The sequence below is a fragment of the Spermophilus citellus genome, assembly GCF_964194105.1.
Source record: "Spermophilus citellus genome assembly, chromosome: 15".
Classification (NCBI taxonomy): Eukaryota; Metazoa; Chordata; class Mammalia; order Rodentia; family Sciuridae; genus Spermophilus; species Spermophilus citellus.
The window spans coordinates 60,461,544-60,481,929 of record NC_138195.1 but is presented as its reverse complement, the minus strand read 5'-3'; the positions used below and the strand labels follow the sequence as shown (position 1 = coordinate 60,481,929).

The window sequence follows — 20,386 nt, the reverse complement described above, 5'->3', positions numbered from 1 at the left end:
TCAAATTGGTTTCAACAGATCATCTAGGTTCTCAGGCATCTAATATTTTACATTCAAACTCTAAGTAAACTCCATTTGAAACAAACAAAAATAATCATCACTTTAAAAGTACCTAAAACCATAGTAGTAGACAAACTATGACAGTCCATTCCAAGATTAGAAAGTTTATAAACTAAGACATGGGCTTACATCTCAGAATTATGCAAAATACACCAACACTTTTCACTATAAATATCTTAATATGGTAGATGTAGTATTTTTCATAATAGCATATACAATTCATTAACTCCCATGGGAAAAAAATTGTTCCCTCATGTTGTTTTCTACATACAGCATGTTAAAGCTAAAAAAGAAAAACATACATAAATACTATTTAGTATATCCACTATTTAGTATGGTTTCATATGTATGCCAGTGTTCAGATATACAACACTATTCTGGTTTAATAATTACACTTTGAAAAGATTAGTCGTAATCAAAATAATTCTGCTGATTCTTCTCCATAGCAGTATTTGCTGCATAAGAAACTTAAGAAGTAGAAAAATAGAAACAAAAATATTAGAAATGATGACTTAAAAATTAAATGCATAAAATACAAAATTGAGGATCTAATAACTGCATTTTAATTAATGCACTTCTATCTTAGAATGTTTTCCCCCATGTTATTTTAACATGCACTGAAAATTTTATTTACACACACACACACACATTAATATTTCCCCAATATTATTTCACACATATCAAGATTAATTATAAAATATAAAACACTGACTACTTCTCTTATTGGAAATATTAATGAAGAGACAGATAGAAATCATACCTGTAATTCATCTTGAAGATTACTGAGCTTTTTATTAAGTATATCTGGATCATTCTCAAATTCTTTATTTGACTTTTTATTACTTTTGGCTTCCAGGTCTTTGCACTTTTCCTTCCATTTTTCCAATTCTGATTTGAAGACACAAAATTATTTTAAAAACATAAAAGAGATATACCATGTAGAGATAATATGTGGCATGGGATATAGATAAAAAACAGCAGAGTCCAAAAATATACACCAAGATGAAACAGACTATTTTTAATGGTTTTACTAGTACATTATATTATACATAACAGTTGGCTTCATTGTGACATTCAAACATGGACATAATATAATTTGATCAATCTCATTTGCCAGTAAAACCGAGACTATTTCTAACAGTTGAACTTGTTTTTAATATCTTTTTTTAAGTATTTTTAAAATTTTCATTGGATCTTTATTTTATTTATTTATATGTGGTGTTGAGTATCAAACCGAGTGCCTCACACATGGTAGGCAAGCGCTCTACCACTGAGCCAACAACCTCACCCTCTCTAACAATTGAACTTTTAAGAGTTCTTTCTGACTTCTTAGTGAAAAGAAACTACAGGGACTTCTCAGAAATTAAATGACTGATGTTCAGTGTATACAATATAAATTCACTTTACTATTAATTATGTTTTAAGTAGTTCTCAAAAAAAAAAAGGCCAGGACTCTGAAAGTGGCTAAGAAACTATGAAGTGGAATGTAATCATCATCATCATCATTATCATCATCATCATCATCACTTCATCCACAAATATATTGTTTTAGGGTTTACAAAGTGCTCTTACATTGATCATCTCCTTTAATCATAATAAGTATATATATGGTATATATGATCAGCAGCAGCATTTTACAGAGGATGACAATTAGATTCAATCAGCATAAGTATCTTGCCAAGGTCATACATAAAATGGCATAGGTTATTTCCTCATTCTAAATTTCTTGAAGGCTAAGTGGAAGAACATATGTTCAGCATGCCCACAGGCCTGGATTTGATCTCTAGCACCACAAAATACATAAAAACAAAATAAATAAATTTCTTGCCTTTTCTGCAAGAATCATACACAGTTCAATTATTAATAAGTGTTATATTTTTGTACATACTTATGTTGAAAGCAATAATACTCTTGAGTATTTATGAGATGTATAAGATAATGCTAAAAGCTTGATAAATGTGAAATTCAGTTGAAAGCCTAGTCTTATTTTTAACACGTAGGGACAACGCAAGTTACTTGCAACTTAAAACTCCTAAGTTATTACAGAGTGTCATTATTCCTTCTTTACTGTATACAATTTTACTTAAAGTGATTTTCATCACAGTAGAAATGACAAGCAGTAGGGCATTCAAAGAACACACCATTTCCCATTATAAATTATTATAAATTCCATATTACTTTAAAATGGGAAGAAATCTAAAAAAACTAAGAAACTCAAAGACTGTTTTGATTTACCTGTGGCCAGCCATTCAACTTCCTTTAATTTAGCTTCGAGCACTTGATCTTGTTCTACTTGAGTTTGTTCTTGTTCTTCTAGTGTCATTCTCATGTCTTTAATCATTTTCTCTTTAACATTTAAATCTACATATTTAAGAAAAATATTTTACAAATTAACATTTTCTAAAATTAAAATACTTTTATCAACTATAATAAATAAAAGTTCCATATACTCAGAAGCTTTATCTTGTTCACAGCAATATCCTCTGCCTAGAATACTAGAGGCAATACATCTGATTTACAGACCAAAATGATTTCAAAATAGATGAATGGAAAAGAAATCTTTTCAGATAAAATTAGCAATTGCCAATAAAAAAAGTTACTATTAATAAACACAAATCATAAGAATCTAGAAGAAAATTTATTTGGCAAGACTTATTTTTAGCCTTAATATTCTCAAGCCAAAACTAAAATCTTTACCTTCTAAAATTAAAAAAGACTCAATCCCAATTTGACCTTTTTTAAAAAAAATCTTATCTCAAGTAGTTACTTTTTCTAGAAAACTATTCAAAATCAAATATTTGTGTCTAGTATTTTTAAAACCAATTTCTCAGGAATGAAAGTGCTACTAGCCTTGCCAAAATTGTTTCTGGTCCTTGAAAAACTATTACAGTAATGACTTATAAAGAATTCTATTTTAAGTCACTGGCTCGAAGTGGTGCATGCCTATAATCCCAGCATCTTGTGAGGCTGAGGCAAGAGGATTGCAAATTTAGAGCCAGTCTCAGCAACTTAGCAAGGCCCCACATGAAAATAAAAAGGGCGGGTGATATGGCTTAGTGGTTAAGTGCCCTGGGTTCAATCCCTGGTATGGGGGGGGGGGAGGGGGGGATTCTATGTTAACACTGTCTGCAAGAAACAGAAAAAGAGGAAAGATCAGTTTGTTGCCTCTGATGATGGCACAGCGCAGGACTCATTTCAAAGAACTAGTGCTGATGTCAGAGGTGATAAGCTAGAAATGTACAATTCAACCTGAGGCTGCTTTAAATTATATAAACCCAAGGAACATCTCCCTCAAAGTGTACATAAAACAAACTTAAAACAATATGAAGTATATGAAGTTGGAGCTGGGGCTCATTAGTAGAGTGCTCGCCTAGCACACGTTGAGAGGCACTGGGTTCGATCCTCAGCACCACATATAAATAAATAAATAAATAAATAAACGTGCTGTGTCTTAAAAAAAAAAAAGGAATGTGGTTTAAAGAGGTGATACAAAAAGAATAAAATAGATCTGTGTGTGATTATATGAATAAAGGACCCCCCCCCAAAAAAAAACCCTGCATTCTTGGTGTCTTTTGCTTGAGATAAAAAATTTCCAAAGGAAATATGATCTTTCATTTCCTTTCTTTCTCACAGGTATAAAGGCAAGTTGGAAAACAAAACAGGGCAAGTTGGAGAACAAAACAAATTAGTCTGGAGAGAATAGAAAGATTATACAGTATTAGGCTAGAAAAAGGTATGATGGAATGTCAGGCTAGAGGGTGAAAGTTTATTGTGTGGGCAATATAAACTGAATGAAAGCATTTAATAGAAACATGACACATGAAAGAAGAATTTTAGAAAAATTTAACCTAGCTGTATGGTTATATGAGAAAGTATATTTGATATAAGACCTGCAATGGGATAGGACAAAACTGAGAAGCCACTGGGAGAAAGTAACAGAATTTAGATACTGTTATCTGAGTGTAAGGGTAAACAATAAGATTATTTAAATGAGTGGGCAAAACAATTTTCTGTGAAAATTCAAAGAATAACCATTTTAAAGACTGTCCCAACTATTTACCTCTACCACATAGCATGAATATAGTCATAGCCAATATAAAGAAAAATGTGTGTTCCTATGTTCCAATAAAACTTTATGTTCAAAATTAGGTAGAAAAGATTTGATTAGAGAACTACCATATACTAATTCCCTAGTCCAAGCAATGGAAACAGAAGAGATCAGTAGTAGCAACTGATATTCAGAAGGTTAAGATACTACAAGCAGAATTCAACTTTTGGATTCTAAAACCAGACTCAGCACAAGAAAAGAAAGCTACCAGCCAAAATCCCTTATGAATACTGATGAAAAATTTTTCAACAGAATAATAGCAAACTGAATCTAGCAAGATATAAAACCATTCTATACCATAATCTCATAGGATTTTAGTTCAATATATAAAACTAATCAATACAATGCAATGTATTGGTACAGAACAAAACTACAGCAATCATCTAAACAAACATAAAAAAATCTGACAAAATCCAACAATCTTTCATGATAAAAACATTCAACAAAGTAAGAATAGAAGGGAATTCTCTCAACTTGATAAAAGAAATCTATAAAAACTCATACCTAACATTATAAAAATAAGTATGTAAACTCTCCCCTAATATCAGGAAGAGGACAAGCATGTCTGTTCTTACCACCTCTTGTCAACAGTGTTCTACAGAGTTTAGCCAGAGAAAACATACAAGAAAAAGACATAAGGCAAATAGATTAGGAATTAAGAAATAAAACTATTTCTATTTGTAGAAGGCATGACCAACAGATAGAAAACCCAAAGAAACACACACAAATAACCCGAATATACATACATTTTGTTAGCATCCTCAAACCAGGTCAGCAGTCACATAATATAAGACTGATATAATTAAATACATTTTATGCACTAGCAGTGAATAATCCAAAACTGGTATTAACAATTCCATTTTTTTTTAAAAATGAGAATGTAGGTAAAGTTTTTTTACAAACCCATTCTCAACAGACAGATGTTCAAAATTTATATACTGAAAACTAAAGACCATCATCAAAAGAAATTATAACTTAAATAAAAAGACATCCCTTATGCATGATTAATATGGTTAAATACTAATCTCACCAATTAGATCTACAGACAGCATAATCCCCACTAAAATTCTAGATGGCTTTTTTTGGTAAATTGACAAGCAGACCTACAATTCATGTGGAAATGCAATACACCCCAAATCAACAAAGACATCTTTAAAAGGTGGGAGAATTCAGACTTCCCAATTTCAAAATTTACTACAAAACCACTGTAACGATAAGGTAAAACACAAGCATAAGGACAGACATATAGATCAATGGAATAGTAATGAAAGCCTGGAAAGTGCCAGGCACGGTGGTGCACGCCTTTAATCCCTGCAGCTCGGGAAGCTGAGGCAGGAGGATCGCAAGTTCAAAGCCAGCCTCAGCAAAAGCAAGGCAACAGTGAGACCCAGTCTCTAAATAAAATACAAAGTAGGGCTGGGGATGTGGCTCAGAAGGCCTGGAAATAAACATTTATAAACAACTTATTTTCCACAAAGTAGTAGAGATACTGTAACCAGGGAAATTACAGTTTTTTCAATAAATGAGGCTGGAACAACTGACTATCCATATACAAAATAATGAGGTTGGAAACCTACCTCACATAATATACAACATTATACTCAAATACATTAACTCTAAATGGGCCAAAGACTTAAATATAACAGTTAAAACTATAAAAGAATATTTTTTCTATAAAAGTATTCTTTCTATAAAAGAGTACACAGAAGACTGGTTTTTTAGACATGACACCATTTTGACTGCATAAGTAACTAAAATAATGTAGATAAATTGGACTTCATCAAAATTTTGGAAAATGTTTGTGCACTGAAGAACACTATCAAAAAAGGGGAGCAGGTGGAACTCAATGATAAAGCATTTGCTTAGCATTTATAAGAACCTGGGTTGATTCCCTTTCCAACCCCAAAAGAGTCACTCCAGAACAGGAGAAACATTAGCATATCATTTATCTGATAAAAGTCTAGTATTCAAAATACACAAAGCATTCTTACAACTCCATAACAAATGCACAAATAATCAATTTTTTTGTTGTTGTTACCAGGGATAGAACTCGGGCTCTTGACCTCTGAGCCACACCCCCCAGGCCTATTTTGTATTTTATTTAGAGACAGGGTTTCACTGAGTTGCTTAGAGCCTTGCTTTTGCTGAGGCTGGCTTTGAACTGGCTATCCTTTTGCCTCAGCCTCCCGAGCTGCTGAGATTACAGGTGTGCACCACCATGCCCAGCCAAAAAACCCAATTTAAAAATGTGAATTACTCCAAAAATATAAAAATAGTCAATATCATAGGGAAATGCAAATTAAAACCATAATGACATACCACTTTATACCTACTAAAACATCAGGCTAAAAAACATCCCCAAAATTCATGTCCCAATTATGAATAAATGAATATGATTTTATTTGGAAATAGGAGTTTCGCAGATACAATCAAATAAAGAATGAGCGCATAGTAGATTTGGATGGGCCCTAAATCCAACACAAATGGTGTGCTTATAAGATGAAAATTTGGAATAGAACCAATGGAGAGAAGACACAGATCAGATATATACAGAGGGAAGATACCATGTGAAGACAAGAGGCAGAGATTGGAATCATGCTGCTACAAATCAAAGAATACCCAGAATTGCCACCATCTATCAAAAGCTAGAAAGGACAAGAAAGGAGCCCTCCCTAGACTCTTCAGACAGAACATAGTCCTATTAATACATGTACTTCTGGCCTGTTACTGAGAAAAAACAAATTTCTATTTTAAGCCATCCAGTTTGTGGTACTTTGTTAGAGAAGCTTATGAAACTAATATAATTGGCAATAATATTTCTAAAATAAAAAGTACTAGTGATAATAACTGGAACCCTCACCTTTTGCTGGTAGAAAAGTAAAATGATGCAGCTTGTTGAAAAAAAGCAATTTGGTGGGCTGGGGTTGTAGCTCAGTGGTAGAGCACTTATCTAGCACATGTCAGGTACTGGGTTTGATCCTCAGCACCACAATAAAAATAAATAAAGTAAAGGTAATGTGTCCATCTACAACTAGGGGGAAAAAAAAGCAGTTTGGCAATTCCTCAAAGTTATCACGTGACCCAGCAGTTACCCTCAGTAGGCATACAACATCCCAAAGAGAACTGAAAACATGCACATAAACTTGCACATAGTTTTACTCTAAAACTTGTACATAGAAACAATCTAAATGTCCATGAACTGATGCATAAATAAAATGTGGCATATCTATAAAATGAAATACTTATTCATCCATAAAAAGGGATGACACATGACATGGATGAAAATTAAAAACATTATGCTAAATTAAAGAAGTCAAACACAAAAAGATATATATTATATGAATCCCCTTAACATACAATCTCTACAATAGGCAAATCCAAAAAAAATGAAAAGTAGATTTGTAACTGACAGGGGTTGGAGGGAAGGTATCAAGGAAGAATCATTAGTGATAGATATAGAGTTTGTGTTTGGAATAACAAAATGTTCTGGAATTAGTGGTACTAGCTGAACAACCTTGTGAATACACTATGGTCCATTAAACTTTCTAAAGGGTATATAATTTTAAAGAGTAAATTTATGACATATGTACTATATCTTAACTTAAAAAAAAATAATTTAAGAAGATAGCAAAATGAAAGGCATTCAGTATTTAAATAGAAATTTTGAAGTTAGGGAAAGCCTTATGATCTAAAGATGCCATTTTTGTTTCATTCTTTGTAGAATAATGTCTCCTATATAACCAAAGTCCTAGAAGTAAATCAAGCGAGAAAATAAAGGGAAGAAAGAAGATGATATGGGCTCGGGATGCAGCTCAGTTTTAGGGCATTAGCCTAGCATATGTGATGACCTGGCTAGATGTACAGCACCACAAAAAAAATAAAAAATAAATTTAAAAAAAGATAATGCATTTATCAGGAAAGTTGCCAGAGTAGTGTGACTCATTCTGAAAGAGAGGTAGGTATCTAGCAAAGAATAGATCACAAAAGGTAAAGCTAGAGACTTTCAAAAGAGGGGGAGCTACATAGTACCTTTATATTATACCCACATACCATAAATGCTTATTAAAAGTGAAAATGAGGAAATGGAAGGTGGAAAGATAACATCAAAATAACATAAGAAGCCAAGTAGGGATTGAAAAAAGCTAACAGATTTGAAAGTATGAAGGTTATAAGTGACTTGGGAGCAAGCTACAAGAACTTGGAAAATATGAGCAGTCATATAGTAGTCACAGTGGGCTTATGAAACATTTCTCAGTATTTGGCAGAAATGAAAAATTTAAATATAATAAAAATTATAGGCACCCTGGTCCAAGGAACATTTTCAGAATAGCTAAAATCTATCCACAATTGCTAACAATGACAAGGAGCTAAAATAAAGGAGAATCCTAAAATATGGAAATATATTGCACGTGGTGGCACATGCCTACAATCTGAGCAACTTGGGAGGCTAACACAGGCCAGCCTTGGCAACTTAGCATGACTCTCAGCAACTTCAGGAAACCCTGTGTTAAAATAAAAATTAAAAGGAATGGTGATGTAGTTCAGTGGTATAGTGAGTACCCCCAGGTTCAATCCACAGTATTCCCTACCCCCCCCAAAAAAAAGACAAATTTTCAGAAATAGGGTATATTTAGGGACAAAGATACAGGAAAGAAGAAAACAGAACTGTGTGCAGAGACATATTTTCACAACCATATTTACCACATCAATGGATATCTCCTCTAAATAAATAATAATCTGGTTGCACTCCTTCTATTTTGTTGACCAAGTATAAACAGCATGGATTAATGATAAGTGTCTTGAGGCGAGTGAAGCCAATCTACCTTTAAATTCCAGTTCTATCACTCATACATATGAGTGATACAACTAAGAAGTCAAGGAATGAGTGATGTAGCAAAGAGAAATCTGTGTAATTTTAATATCAGAAATGTTTATAAAATTTATAAAATTTTTATTTCAAAACAAAGCAATACAATTGAAGAAAAAAGTATAATTCAGCAACTATGATTTGAATCTAAATGGTATCATTTTTAAAAACTCTTTAAAATTATAAATTTTAATTTTAAAGGTTATTTTATCTGATGTATATTCTCACAATTTTGTCTATAGACTATTACAATCATTGTAAACTATGTAACTTTAACTGACTTTATTTTTCACAAAACACTAGTCATTACCAAGAAACTAATGTTGTATTGACTGAATATTGCTTATTGTTTTAGTCTTCAATTCTTCTGAGAATAAACTTAATTTCTTTTTTTTCTGGCAATCGAAACCAGAGCCTCACATATGCTAAGCCTGGGCTCTACCCATTGAGCTACATCCTCAGTCCACTAAAAGAATAAACTTCAAAGGAAAATCTTAGTCATTGCTATTGTAACTATCTATTTTGTAGTTATTTTAGTATTGGAAATAGAAATTTATTCCTGACCTTTGCACATTCTCTCATATTGTTGTAGAGCTTCTTCCACCTTTTGATTATTTAACTGCTCCTACAAAATGAAAGAATATAAAATAAACATAACTTCAAACCTTAACAATATTTAATAGTGGATCTTAAAAACAGGGATCAAAATTAAGTCTAAAATCAGTCTCCTGTACAGTTGAATGCCAATCTCAAAAAAAAAAAAAAAAAAAAAAAGCAGAGTAAAAAGGATAATTGGAAAACACACAAAAACACTATATACTTTTAATTTATGACCCAGTCAACTTGTTCAATATTATAGGTAAATGTTTTCTCACATATTACAAAATGCAGAAATGAGCAAATAGAAAGCCACTACGTACTTAATAAAAGAAGCAAGAAAACCATTATAAATAAAGTTCACCAGCAGTAAACTCAAAATGAAGGAAAGAGCCTAGGTGCAATATCTAGGTGCAAGATTTGGAAACAGTAATAGGAGTCTTAGGAAGCAAGATTAAATTATGAAAACTGGAATCCTATAATTCTAATCTGTCAGGTAATCCAAACTTCATTCCAGTCTCATCTAATTTTATCACTGTGTCCTAACTTTATAAAGTCTTGGGCAGAATCATAAAATCTGCACATCTTAGTCCTATTATAAAAGAATAAACAGCTATATTAAGATTATATTAAGAATTAAAAACATGTTTATACCTGACTATTCATTAGCATGCTTCATTTAAAAGCAAAAATGAAAGGAATCAGCAAATCTCTGTTTTTTTAATTGTTGCCTATCTTAATTGATACCAAGCAAAATAGAACCATTTACAATAAAGGAATTTTGCTTTTCAAGTGTCTTTTTGAAAAAATTTGTTATAATACTTCTGTTTTATTTTTAATTATTTTTAGATTTACAAAAAATTTTCAGGTAGCAGGGAAATGTGTTGTATGACCTTAACTCAGCTTCTCCCAATGTTACAACACCTGATACATTTATCAAAAATCAAGAAATTAACATTGGTATGATATTATTAATTATACTACAACCTTCACCACAATTCACCAATTTTTCACTGGTATCTTTTTTTCTATTCTAGGATCCCCTCAAGATATAATACTGCATTCAGTCATCATATCTCCTTGATTCCTTCAATCTATGATAGTTCCTCAGTCTTTCCTTTTCTTTAAATGACCTTGATACTTTATAATAGGTAAGTATTATGTAGGACATCCTTGACTTGGGTATATAAGATGTTTTCTCTTGAATAAATAGACAGAGGTTATCATTTTGGGGGAAGAATGCCACGGAAGGGATGTGCACTTTCATCACAGCGATATCAGGAAGTACATGCATCAATATGACTTACTACTAATGGTTGTTACACTTGAACACTTGGTTTAAGGTGGTATCTTGCTAGGTTTCTCCACTATAAAGTTGCTACTTTTTCTTTTCCATATCATATTTGTTAGAAGCAAGTCACTATTGACTTATTTAAGTAAAACAAAAAATTATTTTTTAATTTTAGAAAAGAACACTTGCCTAGCATGTGCAAAGAACTGAGTCTAATCATCAGAATAAAAAAAAAAAACAAGACAGAATTTGTTATTAAAAATGAACTTACATAGTTAATTAGACAATAAAATATACCAACAGAAGGCATTTAATTCATCATTAAAAATAAAAATGTTACCTGAAGTTGCTGAATGGTTCGCTGTTTCAGATCTATTTGCTGAGAACACTGGTTTTTCTTTTTCTCCAGTTCATTAATTTTACTCCTCAGTAATTTTTCCTCATCACGCATTATAGACACCTACAAAGTAATGTTTATAAAACATACTAAATACTTTTTCAACTGTTGCTTTTTGTTAAATTCACAGCCACTTGTTCAAAATTCATGTCCTCTAAAAATGCTTTAGAAAAGTATATAGATAATATTAAAATAATGTATACTATTATTTTTTTTAAGGTACCAAGGATTGAACTCAAGGGCACTTAACCACCAAGTCACATCCTCAGCCCTTTTTGTATTTTATTTAAAGGCAGGGTCTCACTGAGTAAGGGCCTCACTAAGTTGTTGAAGCTGGCTTAGAAATCATGATCCTCCTGCCTCAGCCTCTTCAGCCACTGGGATGTACCACCACACCCAGCAAAATAATGTATACTATTAAGTAGAAAAAGCATCAGTATGTTTCCATTTTTTAAAGAGAAGGTAAAAATGACAGACGGAGGAAGGGAGAAGCACAGATAAAGAGGTAATTAGCAACACTTGCAGGGAAACAAGTGCTGGGAGAAGTGGGAAGGATTTTCTTCTCACTAAATATATTTTTGTACATTTTTAATTTAGAATAATAAAATTTTAATAAAAAACTTGTTATTATAAAAGCTGCACTACATACTTTGCTAAATAATATCATCTGCAAAGAAAAGCTACTTCTTAATTTTTGGAGGAATTCAATTTTAACAGTCCTTAAAAGGAAAAAAATACTCTAATCCTACATAAGGCACATAGTTTTCTTAATTTTGGCCCTTTCTAGTTTGTTTAAATTGGTTAAATTTTCTTTTGTGAAATAACTGTTATCATTTAAAGAAAAATTAAAGTTAAAAAGTATTCTGTTAAATCCTAAAATTAGTGTCTACACTTTCTAGGTAAGGGAAATGATCTTAATCATTAGCCACACAACTTTTCAAATAACCTACCTCTTTCTGTACTTGCTCAATCTGCTTTTTGGCATCAGTAAGTTTCTCTTTCAGCTCAGCATGATCTTCTTCCTTCCTCTGAAGATCTGCTTTGAGATTCTGGGTAAGAGCAGAGCTTGCACAGAGCTCCTCTTTCAATCTAAAAAACACAATCACTTTTCTATAGTTACACATCATTAACCACCTAGGATCATCATGTGAACTGGTAATAATCTTTACAAAATTACTTATCTTCACAAATTTGGAATATACAAATTATAAATCAGAGGATTTCATTAGTATTTTTTTAAGTAGGCCAATGTTTACAGATAACTTTTGCTTCTAAAGGTTTATAGGAACAGAGTTCGAGTCCTTCATTCATCATACACACCATATTTGACTAGATGAAATTATGCCCATTTAATAGAAAAATAAATGCTTTGCAAATTTTTCAACAGTTTAAATAAGATTTACTTACTTTTCTGCTTCTTGACTGATGGTTTCTTTTTCTTCTTCCTTTAATTGAAGTGAATGCTTCATATCTTGCAAATTACTTGTTAATTGGGTAATTTCTTCTTTCAACTTGACTTCCTTTGCACTTAAATCTTGGGTGTTTTTGATAGAATCTTGAAGATTTGCTTGAAATTCCTTTAGATTTCTTTCTAGCTTTGAGATGATAGATTCTTTTTCTAAAATGTCTTGCTGTAACTTTGCTGAATGCCTACAATCATCTTTCTGAGTCTCTACAATTGTTTCAAGTTCTTTTATTTTGGCTTCATAACAAGCAACATCTTGTGTAAGTTCTGAAAGTACTCTCTTTCCTTCAACTACAAGCTGTACCTGAACATCAAGACTAACACTTTTTTCTTGCAGTTCTTCTTCCAGCTGCTTTATAAGATTTTCTCTTTCTTTTAGTAGATCACCTTGATTCTTCTCCTTCCTCTCTTTCATTTTCAGTTCATTGTTTTCATCCTTATAGCCTTTTATTTCTGCCTGTAATTCTTTAATTTGTTGTTCCAATTCCTGAATCTGATGGCTTTTTTTGGATGAAGCCTTCACTATCTCCTTACATTCTTCCCAAATAGCTTCAATACTGGAATGGAATGAGCTTTCCCTATTGAGTTCCTGAATAGGACATTCTTTAACCTGTTTATCTACACAAAACTCATTATCTAAAAGGTGTAACTCTGTGTTTGGTAAATTATGTTCCTGAGAACCATTTGAAAGATCCCTGAGATTGAGTAAATCTATGTTTGAGATCTGGGAAATGGAATCAAGCCAACGTAGTTTATCTATTTTTGTTTGCATTAATTTTATTTGTGAAACATTGTTTGTGATGTTCCTCGTTGCAGTTTCTATCTCCTTTGATAATTTCATGATCTTTTCCTCTAGTTCTTGATTTATATCTTTCTGCATTTGTAATTCAGCAATTGCTTTTTCATAATTTGACTGAATTTGTTGAACTTCTACACTTAAAGTTAAACTCTTTTTTTCAGAAAAAGAAAGTTCTTGCTGCAAACTAACAATCTGTTTATTTAATTCTGCTTTTTCCTCCTTTTCATTTTTAAGTTCATTCTGAATAGTAAATAAAAGGGTTTTCAGCTCTTCATTATTTTCTTGTAACACTCTAATACCTTTTCCATCTTCTGAAATGGTCTGTTGCATTTCTTCACTTTTCTTTTGGTCTTCAGTGATAATTGAAGCAATAAGCATAGGTCCTTTAAAAATAAGAATATTATTATTAATCCTGAAAACTTTAATAGAACTAAAATATTACTATATAAGCCAATATTCAAATATGAAACTAATGAAAGTTAACTTTTAATGAAAAACCAAAATAAGCTATTTTAAAAAAAGAAAAAAATTATATACTATAAACCCATTTATATAAAAATTATACAAGTTAATGCAGAGTTAGCAAAAGAGGGATAGCAAACTGATGATAGCTACTTGAGTAGTATTATTAGTTTTTCAACTTACCTTGTATAAATTTCATTATTATTTAAAGTTCATACCACAAACTACGTTATCATTATATAAGACAGAAGAGGGGATCATAATGAGACAACCTAGGCAGACATCTTCATCCAAGAACTTTAAAGTTATAAGTACAATTATATCATGGAATCTATAATATTAGTGATTTACAAATTAAGTACCTTTAATTTTCATAACTAAATCAGTGGAGAAACAGCTGAAATTCTCAGAAGTCATTTAACATAGGCTTATCGTTCACTATCTCATCCATAAAACGCTTAATCCTATTTCCATTTCCTCAAATATAAAATGAAAATATTATCTACCTATCCACCTATCCCAGAGTTGTTATGGAGAACAAGAAAACAAATGAGATTATAACACTGTGCTTTGGATATAGTTAGCTATTAATAGAACCTGAAAATCTGTACAAAAGGATTTGGCTAATTAAAAATGAGAAGTTTTTCAGGCTCATGATCCACATTTCCAGAATAAGGATATCTCTGTTTGCTCTACTTACTCTAAAAATAGTGCTAAGAGTTTTAAATGAATTAATATACAATGTATGTTAAACCTTTTTGTAAATGTTATAGAAATACAACAAGTTCAAAATTTATAGTTGGCATAGGTTAAACTTTTCCCATAGTAAATGTGCTACTAGCTGAAGTTTACTTCATTACACTCATTTTGACAAATAAACCTACCTCACAAAACTGCCCAATTATATTTTTTAAAATTTTTCTCATAGATTCTATGATTGAAAGATAATACTCAATCCTATTATATAAATTTTAGACATAAATGTTTATATCTGTATTTTTAATGCTTCCATACTATTTCTGTTGTAATAATAAGAGTCAGATGGATGAGTGTTTCACATCCAAGGAATTTTATTTCAAAACAGACAAGAATTTAACTCTTCCTTTTTATTTTTTTTCATGCTTTCTTCCTTTTTATTTTTTTCACTTGATGGTTTGATGTTTACATGTAAACTTTCTTTACAACATTGCTCTGTCATTCAACTTTGTATTGCACTTTTGATCTTCATTCACACCTTCACTAACCATTTACCTGTGGAATTCACCTATATTTTTATATGATATCCTCACTAAGTAACTAGGAGTCAAATTCCTCATGCATAAAGTCCCAGATATAACAGTAAGCACAAGAGGTGCTTATCCATAAGGGCAAAGTCTTATAAAGGAGACAGGGCTTGAAATCCTCCTTGTTAACAAACTTTTTACTTTCACTTGGTAGCTGCCCATTGAATTGAAAGAGGGTATTTTCATTATACTGAAAATATACCCATTATTCGACGCATCTCAGCTCCTTAGACTTACTGAAACATGTTTGTCTCTCTTAGCTACTAGACTCCAAAATTCCCTGATGGCACATGATCTGTGTCTGATTTATCCTAAATAATAAATCTAAATATTTTTGAACTTTAACTACAACATGTATATTCTTTTCTATCTCTAAGACACATCACTCTGCCAAAATAATCTTTATAAATGTTTGGGTATATCCTTATAAATATGTACATATCTTTACAAACATGTTTATAAATATGTTTACAAATATATATCTTTATAAATACATGTTCACAACAAGTAACCTATTCTGGTTCTAGATATACACAAAAAATTCATAAATCTGCCATACCCCCAGTTATATTAATTTACATTCTTGTTTTCAAATTTAGGGTCCTCAAATGCTAAATGTTTTTTCTGTTATAAGGAGGCTGATTCATTGTGGGGTAGGGATGGGGAGCATAAGGAGAAATAGATGAACTCTAGACAGGGCAGAGGGGTGGGAGGGGAAGTGAGAGGGCATGGGGTTAGAAATGATAGTGGAATGTGATGGGCATCATTATTTAAAGTACATGTAAGAAGACATGAATTGGTGAGAATATACTTTGTAAACGACCAAAGATAAGAAAAATTGTGCTCTATATGTGTAATATGAATTGTAATGCACTCTATTGTCATATATAAATTTTAAAAATTAATAAAAAAATTAGGGTCCTCTCTTTAAACATTTATATATAATAATGATTTTTAGTTTGAGAAGAATTACACAGGGTGCTTATTAAATGCAGATTCCTGGGCTGGGGATGTGGCTCAAACGGTAGCGCGCTCGCCAGGCATGTATGCGGCCCAGGTTCGATCCTCAGTACCACATACAAAGAAAGATGTTGTGTCTGCCGAAAACTAAAAATAAATAAATAAATATATTTTTAAATAATAAATAAATAAATAAATAAATGCAGATTCCTGGGACCACATCCCAAAGATAATAATTTGATAAGTCTGGGATATCTTTTATATGCAATACTATGAGAACCAATACTATAGGCATTATTTCTGGAAATTTCTTGAAGCTAATAATCACCAGTACATCTGAGATCTAAATATCAGTTGCTTCATTACAAAGCACCTATCTGGCAGCCCTACTACATGTCATTGTCCCTTAAGAGTCAAATACGAAATGTCAGGTAGTTATGTCTTGTGCACCCTATTATCAACATCATCCCATGGATGTAAAATCTGTTCAATAGAGGCAGCAGCACTTTTGAGATCATAAAATGCTTTGTAAATTGAAATCTGCCATCCTACCAGCAAATAAGGTTCTATATTCCTATTCACTAACCACAGTTGAAGCTGTAAACAAAATAAAGAAAACATATAACCATTTTTGAGGACTTTCAAATAATATATATAAAGTGGAAGAAAGCAACTTATGTAATTATTCTTAAGATTTTTTAATCCTACAACTCTTTTTGATAAATTAAAATTCCCTAACCCTCTAAATATACTGATTTGTAACTGGGCCCAGTGGCACACACTTGCAATCCCAGCAACATGGGAGGCTGAGGAAAGAGGGTGGAAAGTTGAAAGCCAGCTTCAGCAACTTAGCGTGGCCCTAAGCAACTTAGCAAGACCCTGTCTCAAAAAATAAAAAGGGCTGATGATGTGACTCACTGGTTAAGCACCTCTGGGTTCAATTCCCAGTACCAAAAAAAAAAAAAAAAAAAAAAAGGATACTATTTTGGCCCCAGTGAGAGTATGCCCTCAGCTAAGAATCACTGCATAATGTAGAAATTTCATCTCACTGTCACACCCAAGAAATTACCCAGTTTCACTTTCAGCAGTGTATCCACCAAAAATAACTTTTTTAATTTTTCATTTTTCAAATATAATTCATGTTTTTTTGTTCACCCAATTGTCTAAATGTTCTTTGGCAGTTATAATCATATAATCCCATTATGGGATTCCAAAATTTCTTTTCTTTAATATAGACTAATTTTAAAAGTTCATTGGACAAAGTTTTATTATAATTTACATTGCCTCTATAGCCTCAAAGAGGAAGGGGAAAAATATTTGCATTAGCCTCAGCAGAGATAACACAGGATAATAGAAGTGGGCTCGTTATAAAGAAAACAAATGAGGGGCTGGGGCTGTAGTTCCGTGGCAGAGAGGGACTGGGTTTGATCCTCAGCACCACATATAAATAAGTAAAAAAAATAAAGGTCCATTGACAACTAAAAAAAAGAAAGAAAGAAAAGAAATGAAAAATACACTATTTAGATTCATTGGGTAACTACCAACTGCAAATCAAAGCTTTCTTAAAGAGGATGATTTCAAGTCACACCTCCCTTATACTGTCTTTTGTCCTTATGAATAAGCACTTCATACTTACCCATAAAACTGAGAATTATCTTCCAAAATTCAATAACAATTATGCAGTATAGCCTCACTTTCTTAAAAACAACTGTTCACTATTTTTCATCAGACTGTCTCCTAGCACATTAGTAAAGTACATTTGTTTGGCAATGTTTATTAGCTCAAAGTTTTACTGTCAAGTATCATTTTCTCCAAATAAATAAAGAATGCAAAGAAAAAAAAACAACATGAAGAGATTTGTGGAGAAATAGGTACTATCCTTATGAAAGTAATTTTTAATATTATAAAAAGAGTAGAAAAAGTAATTATAGGTATGCAAAACACAGTGATAAAAGCACAGTATCAAAAAACATTTACTTAGCTTTACATATACACCTATCCTCCAGACAGTTTAGAACATGATAATGTAAGAATTCACAATATTTAGATTTTCTTGAAGTTTTTCTTTAGACGGGTAAATTTCCTATTTGTACCTTTTCTATTTACTGATTTACGAATTAGCTTTCTTAAAAGCCTCCTGCTGACATCTAAAGTAACAATACCTTTCTTTGCTGGTGGTTCATCTTGTTGAAGCTGATTTTCATTTAATCTTTTTCTTTGTACATAGGTTTTATCCATGCTGTCCTTAGGCATTTCAACTGCTTCATTACAAGTCGATTTACTGTTTGCTAAAAAAGATGTACTAGCCTCATCCTAAAGTAAAATTAATTAAAATTATTTCACACATAGAAAGCTATAATATTAAAACTACATAATTTACCTCTCAAGAGTGTGCCATAAAAATTTTATTTTCAATTTTATTGAAACACTTTTTAAATTATTTCTTTTTTCATCCTAAAATAACTAATGGCTCTGGCAATTGAGTAACATTTGGGGAAAACTGGAGAACGCTAAGAACACTCATCCCTAAAGTCACATTCAAAATGTACTGTAAAAAGAAAAATATGAAAGCACCGAAAAAGTTGTTTCTTGTACTTTCACTCTAGAAACTCAACAATTATTTTATTTTATAACCAAAGCCTCTTAAGTATTATTATCCTAACTTGAAGAACTCACAGAAAGAATAGTTTTAACTTAAGCTTTTAGCCCGTATATACTGATAAGATACAGTCTACACAGTTTTAAAACTGCACTTCTAGATCACTTACATTTTTATGTATTTTATGCAAAGAATATACTTCCCTAAAACGGCTGACAGAAAAGAGTACAATATCAACTCATCCAGAAAAAGGAAGAGTATCTATAAAAGTCAAATCCACCCTAAACTACCTAGGGTGAATATGTGATCTGTAATCTGCAGAGGACCCTCTAGGAGTAACCCTCATTCATATTCTGTATACTGGTCAGGCTTTATCCTATATTTTAATATGTTTAGTAATTTTAGAGAAAATAAACACAATTTAAATATATCTAATCAATACCATATGCATAATGAAAGAATGATATCTGTATGTGCAATATAGAATTATTTCAAGATTATCTTTTAAGGGAAGAAATCAAGACACAGAACTATAATCCTATTTGTGTAAATTTTTTAAAAGGAACAAATTTGTGTGAATTCTACATGTGTATAAATCTTCTAGAACATTTGAAATAACTCTGTACTGACCATCACTAAAGAGAAGCAGAAAGGTGAAGGCACCTATACTTTTCATTTTTTTGTCACCTACATATACTAGTTTTTAAAAATTATTTTTAAAATAAACATACGGTGTTCTAATTCATGGTCTTTAATTTACTTTATTAACTTCTTATCAGGACAAAGATTAAAATATTACCTTATTAGACGTCTCAAGTTCTTGAACCAATTCTGAAAAAAATAAAGAATATTGAAACATCTAAGCATTAAAAAAATCTAGATTAATAAACAACTGTGAAACATGAGCTGTTGTAGTGTACTATATTCAGGAAAAGATTTTTGAGAGCATTAAAAGGGAACAATACTCATCTACTAATTCAACCACAAGGGAATAATATAACAAAAAAGCAACTTTCAAAACTTTGTGTAGCCAGGTGCAGTGGTGCACACCAGTAATCCCAGCAACTTGGGACACTGAGTCAAGAGGACTGAAAATTCAAGGCTAGCCTCTGCAACTCAGCAAGAACTGTGTCAAAATAAAAAAGAACTGAGGATGTAGATCAGTGGTAGAAAACCCCTGAGTTCAATTTCCAGTATCACAAAAAGAAAAAACAAAAAACCTGGGGCTGTAGCTCAGCAGCAAAGCACTTGCCTAGCATGTGTGAGGCACTGGGTTCCATCCTCAGCACCACATAAAAATAAATAAAGGCATTCTGTCCATCTACAACTCCAAAAAAAAAAAAAAAAAAAACCACACACACAAACCTGAGTGCAAAATTGAGTAACATATGCTAAAGAGTAAAGAAATAGCAAAACATAAGAGAAAAGGAGCAAGTTTCTTTCTGGTCCATGTCAAAATGCAGATGTACCACTGATCTGCAATCTCCTATCCATCTTG

At 31.8% G+C, this 20,386-nt stretch overlaps 1 protein-coding gene across 7 annotated transcripts in view; it reads right to left on the bottom strand.

Moving 5' to 3' along the window:
* KIF20B (kinesin family member 20B) overlaps positions 1–20,386 on the bottom strand; it is a 66,795-nt gene that overhangs the window by 24,341 nt on the left and 22,068 nt on the right. For all 7 annotated transcript variants that reach the window (XR_014018933.1, XM_081267531.1, XM_081267534.1 and 4 more), the window contains exons 17-24: positions 19,688–19,719; positions 18,452–18,602; positions 12,728–13,967; positions 12,271–12,409; positions 11,264–11,383; positions 9,600–9,660; positions 2,296–2,421; positions 821–948 (exon numbers count right to left, since the gene is read on the bottom strand). Coding sequence is in view for 6 of the 7 variants with exons in the window: in XM_081267531.1 (XP_081123657.1) it covers positions 821–948; positions 2,296–2,421; positions 9,600–9,660; positions 11,264–11,383; positions 12,271–12,409; positions 12,728–13,967; positions 18,452–18,602; positions 19,688–19,719 (1,997 nt within the window). In the remaining variant the exon portion in view is untranslated. The remainder of the gene's footprint in view (positions 1–820; positions 949–2,295; positions 2,422–9,599; positions 9,661–11,263; positions 11,384–12,270; positions 12,410–12,727; positions 13,968–18,451; positions 18,603–19,687; positions 19,720–20,386) is intronic.